The sequence below is a fragment of the Leucoraja erinacea genome, chromosome 4 (assembly GCF_028641065.1).
Source record: "Leucoraja erinacea ecotype New England chromosome 4, Leri_hhj_1, whole genome shotgun sequence".
NCBI classification, from domain to species: Eukaryota; Metazoa; Chordata; class Chondrichthyes; order Rajiformes; family Rajidae; genus Leucoraja; species Leucoraja erinaceus.
The window spans coordinates 62,070,677-62,086,386 of record NC_073380.1 but is presented as its reverse complement, the minus strand read 5'-3'; the positions used below and the strand labels follow the sequence as shown (position 1 = coordinate 62,086,386).

Below are 15,710 nucleotides of genomic sequence, written 5' to 3'. Positions count from 1 at the left end.
ACAATAGACAATAGGTGCAGGAGTAGGACATTTGACCCTTCGAGCCAGCACCGCCATTCAATGTGATCATGGCAGATCATCCCCAATCAGTACCCCGTTCCTGCCTTCTCCACGTATCCCCTGACTCCGCTATTTTTAAGAGCCCTATCTAGGTCTCTCTTGAAAACATCCAGAGAAGCTGCCTCCTCCTGAGGCAGAGAATTCCACAGACTCACCACTCTCTGTGAGAAAAAGTGTTTTCTCGTCTCCGTTCAAAATGGCGTACTCTTTATTCTTAAACTGTGGCCCCTGGTTCTGGACTCCCCCAAAATCAGGAACATGTTTCCTGTCTCTAGCATGTCCAAACCCTTAACACTCTTATATGTTTCAATGAGATACCCTCTCTTCCTTCTAAACTCCAGAGTATACAAGCCCAGCTGCTCCATTCTCTCAGCATATGACAGTGCCGCCATCCCGGGAATTAACCTTGTAAACCTACGCTGCACTCCCTCAATAGCAAGAATGTCCTTCCTCAAATTAGGGGACCAAAACTGTCTCACTACGACTCTGTGCAACTGCAGAAGGACCTCTTTGCTCCTATATTCAATTCCTCTTGTTAGAAAGGCCAACATGCCATTCGCTTTTTTCACTGCCTGCTGTATCTGCATGCTTAATTTCATAGACTGATGAACAAGGACCCCAGATCCCGTTGTACTTCCCCTTTTCACAACTTGACATAACTTAGATAGTAATCTGCCTTCCTGTCTTTGCTACCAAAGTGAATAACCTCACATTTATACGCATTAAACTTCATCTGCCATGCATCTGCCCACTCCCCTAACCTGTCCTAGTCATCTTGCATTCTCATAGCATCCTCCTCACAGTTCACAGCCACCCAGCTTTGTGTCATCTGCAAATTTGCTAATGTTACGTTGAATCCCTTCATCCAAATCATTGATGTATATTGTAAATAGCTGCAGTCCCAGCACCGAGCCTTGCGGTACCCCACTAGTCACTGCTTGCCATTCTGAAAAGGACCCGTTAATCCCTAATCTTTGTTTCCTGTCTGCCAATCACTTCTCTATCCATGTCAGCACTCTACCCCCAATACCATGTGCCCTAATTTTGTCCACTAATCTCCTATGTGGGACCTTTTCAAATGCTTTCTGAAAGTCCAGGTACAATACATCCACTGGCTTCTCCCTTGTCCATGTTCCTAGTTCCATCTTCAAAAAATTCCGGAAGATTAGTCAAGCATGATTTCCCCTTCGTAAATCCATGCTGACTCGGACCGATCCTGTTACTGCTATCCAAATGTTCGGCTATTTCATCTTTTATAATTGACTCCATCATCTTCCCCACCACCGATGTCAGGCTAACTGGTCTATAATTCCCTGTTTTCTCTCTCCCACCTTTCTTAAAAAGTGGGATAACATTAGCTACCCTCCAATCCACAAGAACTGATCCTGAGTCTTTAGAACATTGGAATATCACCAATGCATCCACGATTTCTAGAGCCACTTCCTTAAGTACCCTGGGATGCAGACCATCAGGCCCTGGGGATTTATTAACATTCAGTCCCATCAGTCTATCCAACACCATTTCCTGCCTAATGTGGATTTCTTTCAGTTCCTCTGTCACCCGAGAATGAGAAGTGGAATTTTGGATCAATCTAAGTTTATGGGGGACACAAAAGCAAATAGCATGGATAAGGACTTTGGTGGCTGATGGGCTGAGACAAGGATGAAGACTAGTGACCACAAAGCAAACAACTGCAGGTACTGATATTTGAAGTAAAAACAGAAAGTGCTGGATCAGGCAAGGCAATTTAGAGAAATGAAAAGGTTAGAAAACAAGCATGCTTTAAATTGTGGAGAAGGGAGAGAGAAAACAAAAGGAATATCAGTAATAACCAGTCTTCCCAATTTGTGTCAGAAATCTCTATTCCCAATGAAAGTTCATCAACATGTAACATTAACTCAATCTTTGTCTCTTTGCAAATGTCTAACCTGTTGGATATTTCCAATATTTTCTGATTTTGTTTTGGAGGCCTTATAACGTGAATATCATTTTGCCCACACATCTCATTACTTATTATGCTGTCCATCTGTGATAAAGGATGCATTGCTCATATTGCATTGTTTATTCAAACTGACCAGCCAAATTGCAATGTGGTCAAAGTGCAAAAGTTTCAGTGCTGCTTTTACAGGGTTAAAGTACCAAGGTCTATATATGTAATTAGAAACAGGCACCTATATCGCTCAAACCTCTCAGAGAATATCACATCTGAATGCCTTTCTCCATACAAATCAACACATACGTTTCTGCTTTCAACAAATTCACTATGTTCTGCCCACATCAAATATTGTGTGATAAGGTCACTTGCGAATGTAAGCTGAAGCCCTGCTGGAAGCAATATAACATGAATAGAGGACCGAGTTGGCTCTGATCTTTTTAAAATTAAGAAATAAAGAACGGTCCACTGCTTAAATGGAAATAAAGTAACCAACCCACATAATGCATAAATTGAAACAAGATCAGCATTCGCAATCTTACCTGGAGAGGAAGGAATTATACTGCTTCCATACACTGCACAAGGAACAGAAGGTTCTGATTGCAATAGAACTTTCTTCTGAGAACTTCTACATAATAAATTATTACATGTGGGGAATATATTCCCAAACATGTAAATAATCCTTACTGAATTTATTTCCACAAATATTTATTGGTTTGAGTTAAGATATTTGTACGTTCTTGGAGGCTTGAAGTTGCATGGCTGTTTCTTATTAAAGCAATTTGTGCCAAAATGCTGACTGGGAATAATTATTGATTATCTGACAGGCATACTTAAGGGCTATGCACATCTGTATTCTTTCTGAAAGTGAAACACAATAGCAGATTTATTTTCAATGCATTCCTCCTGCAGAAAAAGCATCGATTCACGGGAACCATTCAGATGCTTTTGTTTCATAGACACAATTTCTGACAAGCGTCAAACTTGATTCACTCAACTAAACGAATTGAGGATTTTAGTAAAACCAACAAAAAGTTTTGTTTGAAACAAATGAAGGTTATTTTGCTAATGAGGACACAATTCACAGGGGCTGAATCTAGACATACAAAGCAGGTGTAGTTATCGTAGACCTCCGGCATTGGCCTTGTGATGTCTGAGGCCAAAGGAGCCATCCTTCATTTGAATAGCCCGAAAAATACCAAGACTACTCGGAGCACATCTGGAGCAGATGTCTGTCCACACACTGTGGCAGGCGTGCACCAGCAAAGTAGACGTTGGAGACCATCCTGAAACCCTTGATCCACTATGCAGAGGGACGATGACACTTTGTTTTAAGTTTGCTTTGACCCAGGCATGGACTCTACAAAGACTAGCCAGCATTCCACCTAACAGGTCATGCAGCATAGTGACTCACATTAATAAAGTGCCTTTCATGTCGAGAAGAACTCAAAACTTTTCCAGAAATGTAGTCGAGCAAAAATGGAATCAGATTTAAAAGCTTGGTCCAGAGGTAGTCCTCATGCCTATGAATCACCATGGGAAATGAAACCTCCATTTGTATTAATTCTGGATATGGGCGCCTGGGACAAATTTCCTGATAAGTGGGACTTCAACTGCAAATGGATGAAAAATTACAAAGCATGTGCAAGAAGCTTTCGATGTTTACTAAGACCAAGAAGGAGTTGAAGCACAAAAGTGAGAAATTTAAACTGAACTTGCAAGCAATGCTTTCTTTCATTTCCATAACTTTGGCTGACCCAGTCACCATCTCATTTCACCTGTTCATAAATCACCAACCACGCCATTTTACCATCAGATTCAAACACTACAAAACTCTCCTGCTAACTTCGTACTCAACTAACTCCATCAGTCTAACTTCATCCAAAACATCAGTTCACAAAACATCAGTTCATAACTCATTCATGATTTTGCTCAACCAAATGAACCTAAAAATTAAGATCAGCATTGATCATGCAGCTTCAACATGCAAGGTAAAGGATCATACTTAACAATTTACTTCCTGTCTGGTCCTTGCATCCTTTAATTTGGTCAGTACTGAAACAATAGTACAATATATAACTCTATGACTCTACGACCTTGGCTTTGAATTAACTCAAATAACAGTGTATACTCAAATACTCAATCACAATCATTGATTGAAGAGAAATCCATCTGAATTTTTTTAAGTCCCCTCGTCTCAGTTCAAAATGGCTGTTTCCTTATCATGACAATATTCAGTTCTAGATTCAGCTAGAGAAAAAGAAAGCCTCCCAGCATCAACCCTGTCAATGCCAATGTAATTTCCATCAATGTAATTGAGAGCATCTCTTATCCTTCTATTTTCATGAATGTATGCCCACTCCGCAATCTCCCCACAAAGGTTAATCTCTTTATTCTAAGAATAGTTGTCCTTCTTTCAAGGCAAGTATGGGGTTAAAACTACATATAACAATCCAGATGTGAACTCTAACTCTTCATAGTCCTGCACAGTTAACACAGTCGATCCTTGTATTTATCAAACACCACCATGCACACAAGGCAGCTCCTCATTGTTGAAATTCATATCCTTGTTTTCAAATCAAAAAAAGGCATAACCAGCTCTATGTTCATGCCTCTTCTAACTATGTAATCCCTACACACCTTCAATATTGTGTAATTCTTCAAGTTGCTTCATCATCTTGGCAGTGCTTTCTTTGGATTTTGTACCATGCGAGTTCTTGCAGTCCTTAAAGTTGTGGTTTTAATCACCTACCTTAACATCTCATAAGTTGGATAGTTATATGGACGGGAAAGGAATGGAGGGTTATGGTCTGAGCACAGGTATATGGGACTAGGGGAGAATACGTGCTCGGCACGGACTAGAAGGGTCGAGATGGCCTGTTTCCGTGCTGTAATTGTTATATGGTTATTATATGGTTATATGATTGTGGTGTGAGATTTTATTTGCCAATTTCCTTTGGACATTTTATGACATTGAAGATACTGTATAAATACAAGTTGTTCTGTATTGTTGCGATGTAGATAGATAATTGGGTACTTTAATATTTATCAATAGAACTATGAATATGTCTAATTTAAATCGAGAAATCTACTTCAAATCTGAATTTCAATTGTTATTCAATTGTCCATTATTTTCGATTATTAACAATACAGGAGCCAATGAAACTACAGAAGGCAGCTCAAAGATTGTGTAATCGGCTAAACAAAATATATATTAATTAAATTTAATGCTCTTAAGTATAATGTGCTACGTATAGAAACAAAAACATGTGTTGCGTGTATTGTTCATGAATGGTTTTTGATTGGCGAGTAACCTTATAGATGTATACATATTCACTGCACCAGCCACATAGCAGCAACCATTTTGTTGTTACATTTTCAAGTTATTCACCTTCAAAATAGCTGCCACTGTTTGATGTATGGAATATGTATTTACCTAAAACAATTACCTTCAATCATTCCTTTTAAGAATATTTCTCCAATTTTGCCTCTTAGCTCAAACCTTGGAAAGTTCAAATAAATGTCGAGATAAAGCACCCAGTGCTGAATGCCTTCATTCTTTTTACCTAAGCTTTTCCAAAAGCATTCATGGAGAATACACATATTCGGATTAGTTTATTGTCATATGCACCAGGGTGCAATGACATTACTAGTTTGTATGAGGCTCATAGAGTGAATAATAAGCACACAATAAATCAATAAATATAGCTAATGAAATATATCTGAATGATGCAAAAATGCTAGTGGAAACTGAAATAGTACAAAAAAAGGACTTTTTATTGTTTCTATATGTAACACTTTACACTTAAGAACACTTAGCATAAGAACAGCCCTTCAGTCCGAAATGCCTGCACTGAACATGAGCCCAAGGCCATCTCATATTTATCTACGACAAATCCATGTCCCTTGATTCCCTGCATATCCATCTGCCTATCCAAAAGCCACTTAAATGCCACTATCGTATCTGCCTCAACAACACTTGGCCATGCACTCACTCATGTGTGATAAGGTTTCCCTGCACATCAACTTTAAACAGCCCCTCTCACCTTAAAACTACGCCCTCAAGTTTTTTTTTTCTCTATACTGGGAAAAATGTTCTGCTGTCTACCCTATCTATGCCTCTCATAATTTTTACATACTTTCAGGTTTCCCTGCAAACTCTGCCACTCCAGAGTAAACAATCCAAGTATATCCCATCTCTCCCTTCTATTCCAGGAGTCATTCTGGTAGGTCCGCATCTTTCCTGTAATGGAGTGACTAGAATTGCACTCCATATTCCAAATGCGACCTAACCAATGACTTTCTGATTGGTCTACTCAAAGCCAAGACCCATGAAAGCAAGCATACCACATGCCTTCTTTACCACTCCATCTGCCCATGTTGCCACTTTTAGGGAGTAAAGGATTAAGACCCCAAAGATCCCTCTGTTCATTAATGTTGTGAAAGATCATGCCATTAATTGTATATTTTTCCTTTATAGTTGACCTCCCATAGTACAGCATCTCACACTTTCTTAGATTAAACTTTATATGCCATGTTCTCCACCCATTGCTTTATCTGATCTGCATCCCGCTGTTTACCTTGATAGCCTCCTCGCTGTATGTGACACCAGCAATCTTGATGTCATCTGCAAACTTACTAACCGACCCGTCTATGTTGTGTGTGTGTGTGTGTGTGTGTGTGTGTGTTGTGTGTGTGTGTGTGTATGTGTGTTTGTGTGTGTGCCAGTTCAACATCCATAGAACCAAGTCACTGTTAATCCCATGCATTTTAATTTTCTGGATCAACCTACCATGGGAATTATTTTTTCAAATGGCCTAACTAAAATCCATGTAGACAACATCCACTGTCCCACCCTCATTGATCACCTTCATCACCTCCTCAAAAGACTTGATAAAGTTAGTAAGATACAACCTGCCATGCATAAAGCCATGTTGACTGTCCCTAATTAACCCATTCTCTTCCAAATGGTAGTAAATCCTATCCCGAAGAATCCTCCCCAACAGCTTCCCTACCACTTATGTGAAGCTCACCAGCCTATAATTTCATGGATTCTCTCCATTTCCCTTCTCAAATAAAGGTACAATATTAGCTACTCTCCAGTCTTTGAGGACATTGCCTGTGGCTAGGGAAGATGCAAAGCTCTTTGTCTCCTGTATTCTCTTTCTTGCCTCTCTAAATAACCTGGGATACATCCCATCAGATCCTGTGGAATTATTGACCTTAACGCTTCTGAAGACCACTAACACCAACTCCTCCTTAATCTCATATTGCCTTTGCATATTATATTCTCTACACTGATCTCACTGTCCTCCATGCCCTTCTCCATGGTGACAAGTGCAAAGTACTTGTTTAGCACCTCACCTACATCCCCTGATTTTAGCACAAATTCCCTCCTTTTTCCTCAAGTGGTCCTACCTACTTCCTGGTTACTCTCTTTTTAATAAAGGGGAAAAAATCTCTGGGATTTTCTTTACTCTGATTCGCCCAAGCCACTGCCTAGCCCAGGTTTAGAGGGATATGGGCCAAATCTGAGCTGGTGGGACTACTGTAGATGAGGCTCCTTGGTCGGCATGGGCAAGCTGGGCCGAAGGGCCAGTTTTCATGCTGTGTGACTCAAAAACTCTGACTCTCTCTCTATGAGTTGTGATCACTATCCCAAAATACTGTTTCACTAAAACACTAGTCCCCTGACAAGGCTTATTTCCCAACACATGGTCCAGTATGTTCCCTTCTTGGGTTGGATTATCCACATACTGTTTCAAGAAACCCTATTGGATACACCAGTCAAAATCTGCCTCGTGTTAGCCTTTGGCACTGAGCTAGTCCCAGTCAATATGAAGAAAGTCAAAAACATACACGAAGACAACCCTGTTGCATTGTTGTCTTTTGGTAATCTGTCTATATATCTGTTCCTCTATCTCTCACTTGCTATTGCAGGGCCTGAGTACAATCCCATTAGAGTGCTTGCACTTATCTTCTTTCAAAGCTCTATCCATATCATCTCCGTGGATGAACCCTCCAATATGCCCACTCTGAGTGTAGCCATGACAGTCTCCCTGATTTGTAGCTCAATCCTCCACCTATTTTGCCTCCCTCTCAGTCACGTATGAAACATCGAAACCCTGGAACATTAATCTGCCGGTTGCGTCTCTCTTGCAACCACGTTTCCGCAATGGCCACAACATCATATTCTCAAGGTACACAAAAATGCTGGAGAAACTCAGCGGGTGCAGCAGCATCTATGGAGCAAACGAGGTAGGTAACGTTTCGGGCCGAAAGGTTTCGGCCCGAAACGTTGCCTATTTCCTTCGCTCCATAGATGCTGCTGCACCCGCTGAGTTTCTCCAGCATTTTTGTGTACCTTCGATTTTCCAGCATTTGCAGTTCCTTCTTAAACATCATATTCCTAATCAGTGATCTAGGCTCTAAATTAATCTGCTTTCTCCACAATACTCGTTGCACTGAAATAAACACCCTTCAGCTCATCAGAATTACCAGATTCCTTCACCTCTCCCTGTGTGTCCTTCCATACCAGTCCTAAACTCTACCTTCCCCGTATTCCTTCCCATTGCTGACTTATTACGCTGCTTCCCATCCCACTGCCTCTCTAATTTAAACTGTCCCCAGCAGCAGTAGCAAACCTCTCTGCAAAGATATTAGTCCCCCTCCAGTTCAGAAACAACCTGTCACTCTTGCACAGGTTACCTTTTTGCTGCAAATGAATAAAGACTGACAATGGAAACAAAAATAAAAAGGTCAATTGGATTTTTATGAAATAAGCTGTTATTTTTCATGTACCAAATGAAATTCAACATGCGGACTGCACTATTAGTTTACGGTTGGACCTTAAAAGGAGTTCCTTAATAATATTGCAGGACAATTATGTTTCTCCTTGGTCACGTAAATTTCAATTGCTTTTAACTGTAACGCTGAAAAACAAAACTACACACTGAAACCCTCATTGAATCCTTTCTCAAGCATGAATTAATATATGGTAACATGGTTATTAATTAATTTACAGAGAAGCAAAATATAATTTCCAAATGTGTTTTACTTAATTCTTCACCCGTTTAATCATTCATAACCAACTATCATGTTAATCTATTTATCTCACCTCAGAAAAATAGCTCCTTTGTGAAATATTCCCAGCAATTACTCCAGTCTGACTAATTGGAGAACCAATAGGTCTCACAGCTTGGCTGGTAAATGTTGCCAGTTTGTTCTTTGGATTGTCGAATGGTTCTCCTTGGGTCACGGGGCTGCTCGAAAGTGGACTTTGAAACAATTGACTGTTCGGAGTTGTAGGCCTGCTTCCTTGAGATAATGACGTTCGAGGCCTGTTGTGCTGACTGTTTGGAATCTCAGTCCTACTGTTTTGGTTACTGGAACTCTGCAATAATTTGTTTCCTTGGATCTGTGGAATATCTTTCCCAGTAAGACTTGATGGTGTTTGAGGTCTAGAATTCTGGCTCAATAATGTCTGTGACAGACTTCCATGGTAACTTGACATACTTAATCTGCTTTGAATGTTGGAAACCCTTGGCATTTCAGATTCAATTGTTAGTGCTTTAGCAGCAAGATCCTTGTCAAGTTCTGTAATAAGAACAGATTTGTTTAATTTAGTCTTGGCTCCAGATACCAGCAGAACATTTCAAATGTAAGCGAATGTGGTGAAGTATTTTCCAGTTTACATTCACTGCAATGGTAGAGGAACAAAAGGGCAGATAGATAGAAAATCATTAGAAGCAAAAATAAATTTGAAACATTACTGAAAGTGAGTAGGAAGTTTCACAATATGTCAGGTGAGATTAAACAAATTTAGATTCAACTGCTCCCTACTGACTGGTAGAACTTTAAATACACATTGAGTGTTGGAAGGAACAGCAGATGCTGGTTTACATCGAAGATAGACACAAAATGCTGGAGTAACTCAGAGGAACAGGCAGCATCTCCGGAGAGAAGGAATGTGTGACTTTTCCGAGTCGAGACCCTTCTCCAGACTGAGAGTCAGAGGAGAGAGAAACTAGAGATATGGGCATGCTGTGAAAACGACAGATCAAAGAAGATGCTGTTCAAGGAAATGTAGAGTGGTTCATTGGTGGCTGAAGGGATGATGACAAAGAGGCATAGAAATAGGAAAATTAATCAGGACAGTGAAACTAGTTGGAAAACTAGGGTGGGGCAGGGACGGTGAGGGAACACAAGGATTCAATGTTAAGTTTTACTCATTTCAGTGTAATGCCATGATGGTAACAGAAAATGGAAACATATCTGGAAGTACACCTCTACTTGTACATGCCTAAGCATTTAAACATCTTTTCTTCAAGACTAGACTATTTCACAGCCGTGTATAGTGTGAGGCTGCACTGTGGTTGGCTTTTAACATCTGCTTTACTGTTGCCAGAAACTTCCTGTGCAATGCGCAGGGAAAGACATGAGGTGCATGGAAGAGACTCAAGGGTACATCATATCTATTACATTGTACGTGCGGAATCCCAGTGGAGGAAACTTTACCCACTTGGGGAGTTAACACAATCATATCAGAGTGTTTGTGCCATCATGATAATGTATGTCAACGTACACCACCACATTCTGTTCCACCTCATTGCTGATTGAGCGGTTTCTAAATCCTCCTGTTTTTGTACAAACATCCAGCATTCATGGTGCAAATTTAACATTCTTATAAAGGTATTCTCTTAAAGGAGCTAAGTAAGGGGAAACTTACCATTGAGATGATTCTCCACTGTTAACAGTTCCTTTGAGGCCAAATAATCTTTTGGTTGTTTTTGGTTCAAGGAACCTCCACTTTGGCTGGACAATACGCTGGACTCCCAGAATGGTTGGCGCTACATGTGCAAAAAATAGTGAACATGTTTTAACTGGAAGTTTACTACGTTCCCTTAAATATTCAGAGAATTTACTTCATCATCTGCCCATAACAGAACAGATTTACCTTGGGAATACAAAACCATGCCACATGACACATTACCTATACATGAGGCTAGACAGTGCCACACTGACCTATTCCTTTTCCCCAGATATGCTGTATGTCCCGCTGAGTTACTCCAGCTTTTTGTGTCTATCTTCGGTGCCACACTGAAGTCCCACACATTTAGAAACATAGAAACATAGAAATATAGGTGCAGGAGTAGGCCATTCGGCCCTTGAAGCCTGCACCGCCATTCAATATGATCATGGCTGATCTTCCAACTCAGTATCCTGTACCTGCCTTCTCTCCATAATCCCTGATCCCTTTAGCCACAAGGGCCACATCTAACTCCCTCTTAAATATAGCCAATGAACTGGCCTCAACTACTTTCTGTAGCAGAGAATTCCACAGATTCACAACTCTCTGTGTGAATTTTTTTTTTATCATCTCGGTCCTAAAAGACTTCCCCCTTATCCTTAAACTGTGACCCCTTGTCCTGGACTTCCCCAACATCAGGAATAATCCCCCTGCATCTAGCCTGTCCAACCCCTTAAGAATTTTGTAAGCTTCTATAAGATCCCCCATCAATCTTCTAAATTCTAGCGAGTACAAGCCGAGTCTATCCAGTCTTTCTTCATATGAAAGTCCTTCCATCCCAGGAATCAGTCTGGTAAACCTTCTCTGTACTACATCTATGGCAAGAATGTCTTTCCTCAGATTAGGATACCAAAACTATACGCAATACTCCAGGTGTGATCTCACCAAGGCCCTGTAGTAACTGCAGTAGAACCTCCCTGCTCCTATACTCATATCCTTTGCTATGAATGCTAACCTACCATTTGCTTTCTTCACTGCCTGCTGCACCTGCATGCCTACTTTCAATTTGATTGGTGTACCATGACACCCAGGTCTCGTTGCATCTCCCCTTTTCCTAATCGGCCATCATTCAGTCTACTTTCCTGTTCTTGCCACCAAAGTGGATAAACTGTATCTTTTTGTTTTTTTGTTTATTTAGTTATGAAAAAGTGTGTTTTTTTCTTGTGTTTTTTTGGTGTTTTTATGTGGGGGAAGAGGGCACGGTGCGGGGGATACCGTCCTTCAGCCGCTTCCTGGTGAGGACGCGACTATTATTCGAGTCGCGTCCTCGTCCCCCACCGTCCCCCCACAGTGGCCTACCTACCTGGATTGGCGCGGCCTTTCCTGCCGGGATCGACCAGAGCTCCAGCAGCGGCGGGACAGTACTGGAACATCGCGGGGCTGGCGATGCCTTACCGGGGCTCGCCGTCTGGAGCCCGGAGTGGACCTGGACCTACTGCACCTGGAGCTGCGGTTTGCGGAGCTCCCAACGCGGGCGGCGCTGATGGACAGCGCGGGGTCCTGTGACTCTGCCCGGTTCGGCCTGTGGACTCAGGAGCTGCAGACTCCGGCAGCGGGAGGCGGCTGATCAGGAGGTCCGGGCCGCTGAGGAGGAGGATGTTCACCGTCAGGGTTCGGCGTCGGCGTTCCACCAGCCCGGCGTGAGGGCCTGAACATCGGGCCAACCGGGGCGGCGACTGCGGGTGCTCGGAAGGCCCCGACCACGGATGAACACGGAGGAGAGGCTGGCTGGACTATGGTGTCATCCTCACCTTGGTGCCATTTATGTTATGTTGTGTCGTGGACTTTCTGTGTTTGTGCTTTTTTTTAATTCAATTTCAATTTTATTCTTAATGTTTTATTATTTTTTTTATTTATTTTTATTATTTTTATTTTTATTTTTTTATGATACTGCCTGTAAGGGAAATTCATTTTGTTGTCTTTTTGGACGCGTGTTGAAGGACTGCGCAGACCAGCTGGCTGGAGTCTTTACAAGGATTTTTAACCAGTCTCTGGCCCAGTCCACTGTCCCACCCTGTCTGAAGTCCTCCACCATAGTCCCCTTGCCCAAAAAAACCAACATCTCCAGCCTCAACGACTACCGGCCAGTCGCACTCACACCAGTGGTGATGAAGTGTTTTGAAAAACTGGTCCGGGGTCATATCACATCACTTCTGCCCCGAAGCTTTGACCCCCACCAGTTTGCGTACAGAGCAAATAGATCTACAGAGGACGCTGTAGCCACAGCTCTCCATGCTGCACTGTCTCACCTGGAGCAGCGGGGGAGCTACGTGCGGATGCTCTTTGTGGACTACAGCTCTGCTTTTAATACCATCCTTCCCCACAGACTGGTGGACAAACTGGGGGACTTGGGACTACCACACTCCACCTGTACGTGGATCAATAGCTTCCTGTCGGGTCGCAGCCAGAGAGTCAGAGTGGGCCATCACACATCCACGGCCCTCAGCCTCAGTACCGGCTCTCCACAGGGCTGCGTACTGAGCCCCCTGCTCTACACCATCTACACACATGACTGCACCCCCGCCCACCACAGCAACACCATTGTCAAATTTGCGGATGACACTACGGTGGTGGGACTCATCTCCGGGGGGGACGAGTACGCCTACCGGGATGAGGTGGAGCAGCTGACAGTGTGGTGTGAAGAAAATAACCTGCTCCTTAACACCTTAAAGACAAAGGAAGTAATAATAGACTTCAGGAAGAATAAAACGGACATGGTACCATTGACTATCAGAGGGGACTGTGTAGAGAGGGTGGCGGATTTCCGCTTCCTGGGAATCCATATTGAGGAGGACCTGACGTGGAGCGTGAACACCACTGCGCTGCTGAAAAAGGTCCAGCAGAGACTGCACTTCCTGAGGGTGCTCAGGAAGAATAACATCACTCAGAGACTGCTGCTGTCCTTTTATCGGTGCTCCATTGAGAGCATACTAACATACTGTGTATGCGTGTGGTACACCAGCTGCACAGCGGCTCAGAGGAAAGCGCTCCAGAGGGCCATTGACAACGCCCAGAGGATTGTTGGCTGCCCTCTCCTTACCCTGGAGGACTTACACAGTTCCCGCTGCACCAAAAAATCCCAGAATATCATAAAGGACATTTCCCACCCCGGACACTCCCTGTTTGAACTGTTGCCGTCAGGCAGACGGTACAGATCTACAAGGACAAGGACAAATAGACTAAAAAACAGTTTTTACCCCACTGCTATAAAAGCACTAAATGTAGCCGCCAAGGAACGCAGGGGCGATACAGACTAAGGGACTGTGGTAACTGTGAAATCGACAGAAGGATGGAGGGTTGGGTTTGTATGCGTGCTTTGTTCGTGATATTTATTTAGTTGTTTATCTTTTAATATTTTACCTTGTATGTATCGTTAGCTTTTAGAAATGTTTGAATGCTGCACTGACTGGCTGACATTTTAAATTTCGTTGTACATGGTTCATGTTACAATGACACTAAAGAAACTATTCATTTTGTTGTCTCAAATTGAGACAATGGCAATAAATTTGAATACAATACAATACAATAACCTCACATTTATCCACATTGTACTGCATCTGCCATGCATTTGCCCACTCACCCAACCTATCCAAGTCACCTTGCAGCCTCCTAGCATCCTTCTCACAGCTAACATTGCCCCCCAGCTTCGTGTCATCCGCAAACTTGTAGATGTTGCATTCAATTCCCTCGTCCAAATCATTAATATATATTGTAAATAGCTGGGGTCCCAGCACTGAGCCTTGCGATACCCCACTCGTCACTGCCTGCCATTCTGAAAAGGCCCCGTTTACTCCTACTCTTTTCTTCCTGTCTGCCAGCCAGTTCTCTATCCACATCAATACTAAACCCCCAATACCGTGTGCTTTATGTTTGCATACTAATCTCTTATGTGGGACCTTGTCGAAAGCCTTCTGAAAGTCCAGATAGAACACATCCACTGGTTCTCCCTTATCCACTCTACTAGTTAATTCCCTGTTTTCTCTCTCCCTCCCTTTTTAAAAAGTGGGGTTACATTAGCTACCCTCCAATCCTCAGGAACTACTCCAGAATCTAAAGAGTTTTGAAAAATTATCACTAATGCATCCACTATTTCTGGGGCTACTTCCTTAATCACTCTGGGATGCAGCCTATCTGGCCCTGGGGATTTATTGTCCTTTAATCCATTCAATTTACCTAACACCACTTCCCGACTAACCTGGATTTCACTCAGTTCCTCCATCTCATTTGACCCGTGGTCCCCTGCTATTTCCAGCAGATTATTTATGTCTTCCTTAGTGAAGACAGAACCAAAGTAGTTATTCAATTGGTCTGCCATGTCCTTGTTCCCCATGATCAATTCACCTGTTTCTGACTGCAAGGGACCTACATTTGTTTTAACTAATCTTTTTCTCTTCACATAGCTATAAAAGCTTTTGCAGTCAGTTTTTATGTGCCCTGCCAGTTTTCTTTCATAATCTATTTCCCCTTTCCTAATTAAGCCCTTTGTCCTCCTCTGCTGGACTGAATTTCTCCCAGTCCTCTGGTAGGCTGCTTTTTCTGGCTAATTTGTATGCTTCATCTTTTGTTTTCATACTATCCCTAATTTCCCTTGTTATCCATGGAAGCACTACCTTCCCGGATTTATTATTTTGCCAAACTGGGATGAACAATTGTTGTAGTTCATCCATGCAGTCTTTAAATGCCTTCCATTGCATAGCCACCGTCAACCGTTTAAGAATCAATTGCCAGTCTATCTTGGCCAATTCACGTCTCATACCCTCAAAGTTACCTTTCTTTAAGTTCAGAACCTTTGTTTCTGAATTAACTATGTCACTCTCCATCCCAATGAAGAACAACCACATTATGGTCACTCTTGCCCAAGGGGCCACGCACAACAAGACTGCTAACTAACCCTTCCTCATTACTCAA

General features: G+C 42.3%; 1 protein-coding gene across 4 annotated transcripts in view; it reads right to left on the bottom strand.

The window, feature by feature from the left end:
- Window positions 1-11,176, bottom strand: part of LOC129696487 (uncharacterized protein C8orf34 homolog) — a 38,227-nt gene extending 27,051 nt beyond the window's left edge. The window contains exons 1-2 of one of the 4 annotated variants that reach the window (XM_055634436.1): window positions 10,722-11,176; window positions 9,111-9,589 (exon numbers count right to left, since the gene is read on the bottom strand). In XM_055634436.1, coding sequence (XP_055490411.1) covers window positions 9,111-9,542 — 432 coding nt within the window. In that variant the 5' untranslated portion in view covers window positions 9,543-9,589; window positions 10,722-11,176. The remainder of the gene's footprint in view (window positions 1-9,110; window positions 9,590-10,721) is intronic. The other 3 variants (XM_055634437.1, XM_055634434.1, XM_055634435.1) reach the window with 3 other exon arrangements.
- Window positions 11,177-15,710: the final 4,534 nt, after the last annotated feature.